We start from the raw sequence: 12,475 nt of genomic DNA, 5'->3' as shown, positions 1-12,475 counted from the left end.
CTCCTCTTCCTTCATGCTTACCACACAAAATACGTTTTTCTGCCCATAACAAGAGTCTTGGTCTTACAAGAAAGCAAAACTAGGAGAGCAAATAGCTAAGAGATGTCTAAGAGTTTGAAGCTCAAGTGTTAGCTCTAAGGAAAAGCACACTGTGGCCAAAAGAAGTTATTTTTCAACCTGAAAACTCCCAATCAGCACTCCAGCTAAAGCACTCACTTCTTAACCTTGCTTTTGCAAACAACTTTTCTATTCCTAATTATACCTAGACAGACCAATGCTCACTTCTTTTACAATAAAATTGTATGATAGCAGCTCTCTTAAAACAGGCATGACGTGGTTCACACATGGACTACATTAAAGATGACGTGCTGAAAACATGACTGACTGAATTTAGATGACTGAAACAAAATTCTGTTTTCTTACAGGTACCAAGCATTACCCATGTTTTGGCAAGAAAATAATTCATTTTTTTCAATACGAATCTACTTGACAAACTCCTTTCAAACTAGAAAGCATAACTCTGACATAAAAAAGGATTAAACACATCAGCTCCCCTTCTTCACATGAAAGACTGAACTGACTTTTGGGAAGTCCCATTTTAAAATTACAGGGGAGATGTCCCTAAATGTATGTCACTAGGCCGTATTTCAGTCACAATGCAGTGAATGTGCTTTGAAGAGCTATCTACACAAAGCTTAACAGATGATAACATCTTAAGTATTTCCTGTAACATGCTTATGTCCTTATCTCTCACTTTGTAACTTCTTTTACATTGAACCTATCAATGCAAACAGAACAATGTTTCTTCAAGACAACTTTGCACAGATGTGCCAGAACCTTCTAAAATGCTTTCTTGCATTTGTGAACTACTAGAAAACCCAGGAAGCTCAACAGTTCTGAAGGACATGGCTCAGCTGCGCCGTGAGAGCTGAAGGCAAGCAAACCCAAAATGTAACAAAAAGAAATATTAATAATTTCCTTACCTTAACAAAACATGAAGTGGGGAGGGAAAAGAACATTGGAACATTGAGACTCTGTCCATTATTTCAGATCAAAGCAATGAAATGAAAATGTACCATTATTTATTTTATTCCTTTTTCCTGCCATAAGACAGAACAGTCTTCCTTTAAAGGAGCACATTAAGTCAGATGGTAGCTGGCATTATGCTGTTTGTTAGGAGAGTAAACTTTTCCTAAGGTGGACTAAAACATACTTCCTCTTGATCATTTTCAAAATATTTTTGCAAAAGTGCACAAGTGAAAAAAGCAATAACAAGTCCATAGTAATACAAAACCTCAAAAAACCAAAAAACTTAAGTGTTGTGTAACTCATTTAAATTAAAAGAATTTCTAAAGGAAACACTTGTTGTTATGCTGTTCTTTTTAAAAAGAAGGACAAATCAGCAGAGCTAGTCTAAGGTAATGCAGTAACCACTTATAAAGGCATTACATGATTAAGGTCAGGGTTAGTGCTTCAAGCAAATAGGCCTGGCCAATGGATTACAACAAATACCATTCTCCTACCATTAAGATAAAATTCTCCTTTCCTGGCATATATTACAAAATAAATGCATCTCAGTGAAAAAAACATACTCTTCTTAAATTTGTCCCTGACTTCCTAAGTGAAGTTATTATGCTATCAGAGGTTATAGTTCCAAACAACAGCACACAAACTGCCACTGTAGAGAAAGGAAAAATTACTGTATTGTGCAGGAAAAACAAAACATGAATTGATTCTTTCAAGTCTTTGAACTAACACATTTTCTTACTTGAAATTCAAGTAACAAAAAAAAAAAAAAAAATCGAGAGAAGAAACCTGGTGAACATTAAAGCTGTTTTTCATAATCAGCATTTTAAACAAGCAGAAGAATATAAATTCTATAATCATGTTATCTAACAACATTGTCATTCAAATACAGGTTGCCACAGTACTTCATTGTTTGGTTAGAAACTTGTGCTCAGTTTCTGACTCTCCAGCTTCTGGGAATATGAAACAGGATAGTTTTCCCTGCATGCATTAGATTTTATCAAGGAACTAGAGTTAACTATCAGAGTGACATCCAGACAGGTTCAGCACAGCTCTGGGATTACTGGTGACATGCTGCTCCAGGCTCACAGGTGAGGAAGAGGAAGGTAGGTTTTCCCTGGGCTCTGCTGATTAGTCCCACAGGCGAAATACAATCTCTTTTACTGCCAAAAGTTAAAATGAACCTGGGAAGACTGAAGTGCACAAAGCCTCAAACTTAGGCTTCCCATTCTGTTTCCCATCAGTGGCCTGCTCCAAGAGGTAAGCTATGGGGAATGCCAAAAAGCAAAGCATGATTATGGGAAAGCATCTGGATGGAAGGAAACAGAACTCTCTCCAGCTATTGACAGCACTGCACAAGCAGCTCTGGGCCCAATCCAGATTTTTTGCTGTGAACCAGTGGAAACACCTCTGGCCACCCTGTCACCCACCCCATCCAGCCCAGAGCAGTCCTCCAGCACAACCCCAAGCAATGAGAAATAGCTGAAGAATGAGACATGGCAAGGATCAAGTTCACAGCACTCCATCTCCCAGAGAACCATATGTTTCCTAAGTGCTGTCAGTCACTTAAAAGCCCAGAGCTGAGACAAGCCTGACAAAAACATCCACAGCTGTGAAAACACGGGTTTGCCAGAGAACTTTCTATCACAGCTGCTCGTATTTGTTTCCTCCTCCTGTCCGCGAAGCCCGGAGGTTGGACACCATCGTTTTGCCTTGGCTGCCACCCTGTGGCTCGGGCTGTCCAACACAAGAGCTGTCCCCAGCACCTCACCACCAAGCCTGGACCCTGCTGCACATGTGCCCACGACAGTGCAACCCCAGCTGGAGTATTCTGTGAGATCTGGGACTGAGGAACAAACTGTTAAGTTTCACAGGAAAGCATACCAACTTTTAAATTGTGTCTAAAAGCTCTGCAAAAAGCAGCCAGGGAAACTGTGCAAATCCTTTGGTTTAAGGCTCCTGAATTTCTTTAAATCCTTTTGCAGTTCTCTTCAAAGATAAAGATAGGGGATTTCTTTGTCCCAAGAGCAGCAACACTTGCAAACCTTTAGGACACAAATCCAGCGGAAGTCATTTCATGCAGATAACAGTATCACAGGACAAGAAAAAAAGAGGGCATTTCTCTTGCACAGAGAGAAAGCAAAAGGGAGAGATAAAACATTTGTTTGTTGGATTTCTTCTCTCACAGGCCTTGGTGTAAAATAATGAAGTTAGTGCAGCTGCTGTTACATGTAATATTCTGGCAGAGGCCAGTGCTTGCAAGCGGGAAGGAGAAGAGACCCTAACCCACGCTGGCTACCAGCAACCCCAGTGCCACCTGTGGCTGCAACGAGGAGTCTCCCTCTTGGGAACAGCAGCTAAGGGCAGGATTGTCAGGTGGACAGCTGACAGGGATGGGCAGATAGTGGGGATGCAGGAGGAGCCCAGGCAGACAGAAGAGCACTCACCTCACTCTGCAGCTGTGGGGCTTTCCAGTGGCAGCTGAGGACGGCGGCTCCCCGGCGCTGCAGCACGCTCTGCAGGGCAGCACCCTCTGCCCCGCGCGCTCCCACCAGCAGCACCTTCTTCCCACCTGGGTGACACAAGGGAGTCACTCAGCCACCCCCAGTGCAGGACACCATCAGCAGCAGCTGCATGGAGCTCCCCCCAGGCCACCCACGGCTGCAGCACTGCAGAAGGGGCTGCAAAGGGGCTCAGAACAGGACAGAGCCATGTGCCTGCACAACCACAGCAGCTGTGCAGCACAGCTGGCACTTCTGGAGCCCATGCAGTGATGCCAACCACAGGTCTTAAGGAGTTTCCTGCTGACTCTCTAAAGTCTAGTAAGCAAATACTGTTCTGGCTTTCTGGCATTTTGCACAAATCCTTTCATTCATGTTTGTTACTGAGTACATTTAACCTCCTGTTTACAGTTCTGTCACAGAAATCCTTGCTTCAACTATGAATCACTGTAAGAGAGACAGCTTCTGATACACTGCCTCAAACCAACAGTGTCTTCAGACACAGTACACCTGCTTGTTTAAATCTGCCACTTCAGTGTCAGCACTGACACAGCACAAACCAAACCCAAAGGTTTGCTCAGCAGCAATTTATAGGCAAACCTGGGTTTCTCCAACTCCTCACACTAATCAAAACAATCAAGTGAAACCCCCAAGTGATGCCTGTATTTTCTGTTTGGAAGACTCACATGTCTTGTGCGACTTCAGTGAAATTAAACCTCCTGATGGCAGCTCACCCCTGCCTAATACCCAAAATCTGTAGGCCTGAGACCTCTTTATTCAAATACAGCATTCAGATGTCACTGAGCAGGAGGACTCCTCCTCACTAGGAGGAGACAAATACACGTCCAGTGGGAAAGCAACACAAAATAGAAAACACAAAGTCAGATTATATTTGGCTCCCAGCCAGGATTAAAACTGAGTAAAACAGGCCAAAATTAATGTAATGATTGTGATAGAAGGGCTCACCTATATCTTCAAGAAGCTCCATCACAGCACACACTGTAGGAGGAACTAGACAGTCACAGACATCACCATGTACCAAACGTCCTAGATTTACACTGGATAATCTGCAGTGGAAAAATATGGCAATTTAACAACAACAAAAAAAGTCTGTGTAACACAAATCCCCAGCAATGCTTGTAACATGGCTAAGAGCTAATCCCAAGAGCAAACATCTCTCACAAAAGCAAATCCTTTGATAGTGATGTACTGCAGCTAATTTGTATCATCCCACACCTCAGTTAGACAAACACTGAGCCTCAAGAGAGGCCAGGAAAGGCTCCTGATGAGTAACATAATCCTAGGCTACACATGCAGCTCTTTACTTGTCACCATGGGCCACCCATGGCACACTGGGCACAGACACTTCAGTGGCTGCAGTGAGACCAGACCAGTGCTGCCAGAGCCAAGCTGGCTCAGGAGGGAGCAACCCAGGTGCTCCCACACTGCACTCCATTCTCTCTCATACAGAAGGATGCTCCAAATTTTCCATTCTCTCTGACAATCTCCCATACTTCACACAATGGAAAGGTTTTTGAAGGATTTTTAGCTATTTTTCCTGACATGAAAAAAAAAAAAAGGGAGAGTGGGATAAAAAAAAATGGCAATAGCTTGCAGCTAAGAGCAGGAAGGCTGCAAGAGCAGCAAAAGGATAACTCACAAACCTAAATTACACCAGTGGTCTCTTCAGAGAGCAGTACAACACAGCACTGATTGGAAATCTGTGCTAATGGGTCCAAACTATTATAGCTTACTCTCTCACCACAAGAGAGTGCTGTAAGGAAGTTAAAACCTCTCTGCAATTTTTCCATCAATCCTTCTTGTGAAAATTCAGTACTTTGTGACTACCTCTTGCATTACTGAAGTGCTGAAATACCTTAAGTATCACCAGTAAATCAAGATTTCATTTTTTATTTCTTTGAAAGGACCATGCCCTGAATAATGTACTACTTCAGCAAAAGACTTCTCATTGATTTAGAGGCATCTTTTATCACTGCTAAATAGCACAGCTAGACACAATGACTAAGGAATCCATTAATGAAAAGCATAGGAGAAAACTGATTTTACAAAGCCATCAGGCTTGTGCCTGCTGGTATTATTTCTCAGTGCTCCACTTACCCATCCACATCCTTCTCTGGTTTCACAGCATTTAATACCTTACTGCTACATAAGCTTTCTGGGAGGTCAAGAGCAAGGCCCTGCACATTAGGATCCTCATTGAGTCTCAAGATTTCACTGACAATCTAGGAAGTTAATAACAAGCATTAAAGATCAGATGAACAGATAAAAGGAAAATCTGATTAGAATGAGGTAATTTTCTTTCAATTACTTTATGGCAACCTTGGCTTCCCTTGCTTATTACTGTAAATTCTAAATGAACTCAGTTTTTTATCAGTGGCTTGCAAATTCAGCCACCATGACTCTATTCTAAACATCTTGCAAAGTAAACACATATTATGTGACATTATGCTGCTAAAAGCAGTTTGTTCTTCACCACTCCAAACCTCAGCAAAAGCCTGTCACCGTAATGGCTTCAGAAGATGCTTTTAGAAACAGACACCTTAGTTAATATGTAGTGCAAAACAGGACCAGATCACGTCCCAAGAGAGGGACAAAAAGTTGTAACACTTGAAAGAACAATTATACAAGAAAAAAACTCATTTTATTAAACCAGCATATATGGTTACTGATTTTCCTTCTCAAAACAGCCTGATCCTAAGAGCTGGCAATTGCCTTGTGAAGAACTGTTATGTTGAAAAGGCACCGCAGGGAAGTTTATGAAGTTCAAGTACTGAACCAGATGCAAGTTCAAGTGGTTTATAATTGGTCATATCTGACATCTGAGACTGTACTACCTACCCTTGATTTCCTCCTGTCTAAAATACAATGCTGATTCATGCTATCTGCTGTGACCAGGAAGAATACAAAGGAACAAAACATGTCAAACATGTTTTTTTAGGTGAGAAATGTCATGCAAGCATGTCTTCCCATTTTATATATAAAACTCGTGTGCAAGCATCACAAAGCTTTATAATAGAATTGGATTAACATCCAACAGAAAAGGATAAGTAGGTTTTTTTTTTCCCCTTAACTAATACCATGCCTTTTAAAAATGCTTTTCTTGTAAACTATTCATTGTAATTGCGAACTCTATTATTCAAACACTTGATAAGCAATCAACATTAAACTGGGGGAATTAGGCAGGAGTTATATTAGCAGCAACTCTGAACCAAGAGAACACACTACTTTCATGCTAAACACAGATTACACAAGCATGCCACTGGTACAAAAATGCCTCTTTAGTTTCCTGACTCCTGAGACAAAACCAGGCATATCTCTTAAGGTCCTATGGCACTTGAGAGCAACAGGACTGGTATACATTGCACTAGAAAGGATGAATGTATATGCACATGAAAACATCTACATTTTTCTTTAAAAAAACCCTTTGATATGCTACAAAATGCTGAGGGCCTACAGAGCAATTAAACTTCAAGCTGTATTTTTGCCTCCTGGGAAAGCAATTCAGTTTTCCATTTTAATGGCATCTTACTTTAATTCAGCTTTCCATCATCACAGCATATAAATTATTTATAACTCATGGAGGGTAAAGTAGTACAGAATTAATTTGCCTTTATTACACAGAGGAAGTTATGGTAAAACCCCGGTGTCCATGGTATTGAAATCCCTCCCACCTTCCCCCACCAGGGACCACAACTGAAATATGAATTTTAGTAGATGAAAAAAAACTGTCATAGTGAGTAAGCAAGACAGTAAGCAAACCATGATGAATTTTATTTGAAGTAGCTTTAAATAAAACAAAAATACCCCAACTTTCTCTTTAAATACACAGCTAAGCCACTTCTAAGATACTACTTCAAACTAACTGCAACTACTGTTGCACAGTCACTGTATTTTACCTATTTCCTGCTGTGTTTCTCAACAGATAAAATGCATTTACCAACAACAAGAGTGTATTTGTTTTTCATTTCAAAGGTCCACTCTTCTTAAATGGGTAGCTGACTATCCATAATCTACAAAGCTTCACAGTACGTTCCTTTCAAGGTATCTGGAAGCAGTTCTTGAGATTACAGTGCAAGGCAGTAACATTTTAAGAACAAAGTGTACCAAAAAAAAATAAAACAGTACACAGAACTCACAAGCCTGCAGGATTATCAAACTTGCCAAGCACAAGGAGGCCAGCTGATAACAGTGTCATCTTCTACTACACATTCCTTCACTGGTTTAACTTTCAGGTGGTTTTCTATATTTAAAACATAACTGATATTAAGCGCTGCACCTTCAACAAGGTAAAGAATTCAGCCCTCTAGTTATTTGGGGGGGGAGGGATGATGTTTGTTTTTTAATACATAATTGAAACATTAAAAGATCAATAGACAAATTCAACATCCTCCTCTCCTTCCCCCCTCCCTTCCCCATATAATCACGTAATCTTTAATTTCCCTGAATAATCTGGGCAACAATCAGGTACAGTCACAAGAGCAACTGCGAGAGACAGGATAGCTGAGCTGGTATGGGATTAAACACCAAGGACAAAACCGAAACATTACTCTTGATTCTGCCCCAGCTTGCCAGGGAACAGCAGACATGCCCATTAATTATCTTTTCTCTCACTCCTGCCAGTAAGGGGATAATATTTGCTATTTAAACCAAGGCAATCCTAAGCCTAATTTGAGTTACTAGAGGTCAGTCAAGATAATAATGAATGTCTGTAATAAATAGGAGTTTATGACAAATATGGAAAAGAGAAGACTTTCAGGTACTTCAGTTACCTCATCTTTGGTGCTGCCTTCAGGAAGACAGATGTGAATAACACGTAGACCAATCTGTTGAAAGAAAATACTTAAAATTACCAAAGGCAAGTAGCTCATGATTATTAACACGTGTATCAGCTAAAGCTTACCTCTTTGGCAAAGTTCTTGTTTGTTTCTTGAATCAACTGGTCATTATGTGCCTTGGGGAACAAAACAGTAACTGAGTTTTAAAATAATACGTTTTAAAACTGAGTACAGTAATGCAAATGTCCATGCAAGAAACATAGAGACAATGTCTGTGTCTAAAAGTATTCAAACTAATAAGAAGCAATTCTAAGAAAGAAGCAGAAGCCCATCCCTGTTAATCCCAAATAGTTCAAGACTGCTGACAGTGAAAAAAAAGAGCATTAAAAAGCACAGGCGTCATGGAGAAGCACAATTCCTGTTAGGGAAGGAGGGCTTGCCCTCTATCCCCCAGCTCCCTCCCTGCACTGCCAGCATTCCTGGCACTGCACTACCAGCATCCCACTCCCCAAACGTGGCAGCTAGTGGTGAGTAGCAGCACAGAAGTTGCTGCACTGAGGACACTGCAGAGCTCACACTGTGCCAAGGAAAAAGAGACAGGTCTAGGGACAGCTCAGCAGCTGCTCCCCTGTGACAGTAAATGTGGGATTGTGCCCCCACACTGACTGCTCAAGAAGTTTAACTGGGATGGAGCAACAGATGGTACCACACTGTCTACCACACTGTCCCCTGTAATGTCCCTGCTGCTGCAGCACTGGCAGGTGAACACTGACCTTGTGTGAGTGCAGAAAGTCCCTGCCCTAAACCAGTTCCTATCAAAACCCACTGAGCAGCACAGGTGAGGCCAGAGCTCAGCACATGGGCTGGCAGAGTGCAAGGGCAAGACAGGGGGTGCAGGGAAGCCAGTGGTGCTTTGCTGAGCTTTGCAGGGCAACAGCTCCACTGCTAAGCAAGATCCTGATGCTTTATTTTACTATTTAGCATCAAAAAAATTAAGAAGCACCCATCAGTCATTTTTTGCTGTTGCATAGCTCCAGCCTAGGTTCAACATGGATAATAAGCAACACACGTATCAATTTTGGCATTGATTCAGATTCAGTTGATTCAAGAGGGAAAGGACAGTCCTAAAATCATTCCACTGCAGGTTCAGTCTGCAACTCCTCATTCCCAGCCCTGCAGAAGAGGGGGTGTCCTGTCATGCCAACTGCCATCACTCACGAGTACAGGAGGTAACTTCCTGCCCTCCCTCTGCTCCTCTGGGCAGATGTGGCACATGGGGAGCAGCACAAATGTGGGAGAGCAAGGCTCTGCCCACATTACTGGTAGAGCAGTGCATCACAAGAACATCTGTAGACCAAAGCAAGTTTTCTTTGCACTAACAAGTACACATTTAAAATGGGCCTCAGTCCAGACCAGAGCTAGATGACTGGAAAGCTGGAGAACAGAGCTTGGGTGAATTTTAGAAGAATCTCCATGTTCTCCATCTACAGCCACCTCATGAGGCAGACCAAGTGGGGTAAACAGGGACAAGAGGGACATCCCTTCCATTGTGACAGCATAAAACATGCATGTGGCCATGCAGAAAACCAGATCCAGGAGACAAATATGGTGGAAAGGAAGCCTCTTTAGACCCCTCAGGCTGGAGTGGATCCCAGTCCTAGTCCAGATCATGGTGCAACTGGATGGAGACTAACAGGAGTGAGAAAAAACAGGACACTGCTTTCCTATCAGTCCTTAAGCTTTAGCCTTAGAGGGCTCTGTGAAAATGCAGTGATCAGGGAGGGTGAGAGATGAGAGAGACTGTTCAGATAGTCTCACTAGAAGGTCTTCTGAAATAAAGCTGTGGCTGCATTACTTAGGTTCACTATCAGTACTTAAAAAATACTTACAGTTTTGTTTCAACTTTAAACCTACTGGGTCAGAGTTTCAGTGTGTGCCCACTCAAAACCAATACCACCTAGGTATCCTAGGAAACAGGACAATTACATTTTTGCCAGCATGGCACTGGGTCCCCTCTGAATGATAAACATCTCTAGTTTTGTGGCTTTGAAACCTTAAGAGATTTAAGGCTAAGGACCTTTCAGCTTTGCAGGGATAGCAGTCCTCATCCCTGATTTTGATTGCCTATCAAAAATGGCACCATCTGTGGATGGAAAGCTCTTCACAACATTGGTGAAACAATGGTTCTCAATTACTCCAAGATTCCTTCACATCAGAAAGTGCTGCTACTTCCAGAGGATGCTGACACTTTACACTTATTTCACACAGACCCTTCTGAGCTGACTGGGACTTTTTAGTGTGGTTTTCCTCTCCTTAAAAGAGCAGGAAGACATTGATAAGCTGTAGCTACCCAAAGGTAACATGGCTGACAGGAAGCAACAGGGTCTTTCATTAATCCTGGCATTGTTATTTCGGGGGTGGGAAGTGAAGGGAGGCCCACATTTTCAGGAACATAAGGACTTTGCTCAGGATTGCAAAAAAAGCTTCAAGCTAAATAAGGGCTTGAGAACACTACTTTAATTCAACTATTAAGTTAATCAGCCTAGACAAGCTGTGAGAAAAAGTGACCCATACTTAAAATGAGGAAGACTACGCTGGCAAAAGGAAGAAGGGATAAAACTGTTCCTTTCCTTTGCAAAGCCCTCCCAGTCTGAAGTTTGCTGTGACTGTTTCAGGCCTGAAGAAGGGCAATCTGCCATTTGGTGGAGCTACCTCATCCTATTGCTTTGCTTTATAATAAAGCAGGCAATATTCTTTATGAAAAAAAAGGATTAAAATTACCTTCTCCATGGTGTGCTTCTGAAGTTTCAGACAAGTAACAATACCAAAGGAGATCTCTCACAGCCAGTGAGTGCACAGACATACTTTACCTGAATAATGGCAAGCGTTGGCTCAAGGCGAGGGTTTTCTCTCTTAAGAGAGGCCAAGGAATTCTTTGCATTGTCAGTGACTTTGCTGCAACACAGTGACAAGTAAATCTTTAACAAAATAAATTCTCCTAACGTTAGTGGGCAAAACCCACTATTAGTCAACAATGTAACAGAAATGCTTGGGCATGTAAGTTTTCAATCTCCAAAATTATGGTTGGATGTGAACTGTGAGGGCTGGTGCTCAGCAGGTAGGTATAGAAAACCTTAAAAGGCCTTTTTTTTTTTTTTTTTTTTTTTTTTTTAAATAGGTATGTGGGCCATTGCTCTGACATGCCCAAAACTTTATAGCTAGGCTGTGCAAATTCATGAGAAAGCTTGTCCAGCCCCACCACGAGAAGCGCAGCAAAGAATCACTACCCTGAGCTGTCTGATCTGCTCTTGGGTGAGGTGCATCCTTCATCTCCATACCCTTGGCCAGGGCAGTGACAGATGCAGGGGCCTTTACAGCTGGAGCTGCCATGGCTTAACATGGGCTACACCAACCCCTTGAGCAGCAGACCAGCCACTCTCATGGATGCCTTTCAAAACCACTGGCAGAAGGGAGACAAGGCAGCTCTGTTTGCCATACTGCTTCTTGGAAAAACTAGTGACAGCCAAGCACTGGGAATGCTTTCTGGAAAAAAAAAATTAGGGTAAGTGGCAGCCAGCTCTCCTCCGTTACCTTTTGCATGTGCAGGTGATACTTACCCAGCTAGACAAAGAGGAAATATGTCTGTCTGTCCCTCACAGCAAGGAAGACAAACAGAGAACAGCCTGGAGTGGATTTCTGACAGCTCCTACCCTTGCAGAAGCCGATGACCAGCTCAATTCAATGCCGTTGTAAACTATCCCACCCAGGGCTGAATCGGGACGGGGAGGACCCGGGACACGTTTTTCCAGGCACACATCTGCGCACCGCCTCACCTGAGCCACCGCCGCATGACGGCAGCTCTGCCCGCGCTCAAAATGCCACCAAAACCGAAACGCGGAGCAAATCCCGCCAGCGGTTCTGGGGGAAGGGGGCAGTTTTACCACGAGGTCCCCCAAAAATCCCACCTCAAAAACCAACCCGACGCTCCCAGTGAGGGCGCATCGCCCAGCTCCCCCTCACCCCTCCTCCTCCCTCCGTGCCCACACCATCGCACCCCCCGGTTGCATCAGCCGGCGCTGCCTCCCCACGTGCGCCTCTTACCGGGCGGCCGCCGCCGCGCCGCCGGCCCGGGGCAGCGGCGCGCTCAGCGCG

The 12,475-nt window shown here is 43.0% G+C and overlaps 1 protein-coding gene across 1 annotated transcript in view; it reads right to left on the bottom strand.

The window, feature by feature from the left end:
- The window catches only part of MTHFD1L (methylenetetrahydrofolate dehydrogenase (NADP+ dependent) 1 like), a 138,139-nt gene extending 132,464 nt beyond the window's left edge, over positions 1 to 5,675 (bottom strand). Inside the window, exons 1-3 of the mRNA XM_041470074.1 lie at positions 5,646 to 5,675; positions 4,494 to 4,594; positions 3,474 to 3,598 (exon numbers count right to left, since the gene is read on the bottom strand). Of these exons, the coding sequence (XP_041326008.1) occupies positions 3,474 to 3,598; positions 4,494 to 4,515 (147 nt within the window). The 5' untranslated portion in view covers positions 4,516 to 4,594; positions 5,646 to 5,675. The remainder of the gene's footprint in view (positions 1 to 3,473; positions 3,599 to 4,493; positions 4,595 to 5,645) is intronic.
- Between the last annotated feature and the right edge of the window lie 6,800 nt (positions 5,676 to 12,475).

The sequence above is a fragment of the Pyrgilauda ruficollis genome, unplaced genomic scaffold (assembly GCF_017590135.1).
Source record: "Pyrgilauda ruficollis isolate IOZ18807 unplaced genomic scaffold, ASM1759013v1 scaffold24, whole genome shotgun sequence".
In the NCBI taxonomy this organism is placed as follows: Eukaryota; Metazoa; Chordata; class Aves; order Passeriformes; family Passeridae; genus Pyrgilauda; species Pyrgilauda ruficollis.
The sequence above is the reverse complement of the archived record's forward strand: the minus strand, read 5'-3'. Positions and strand labels throughout refer to the sequence as shown.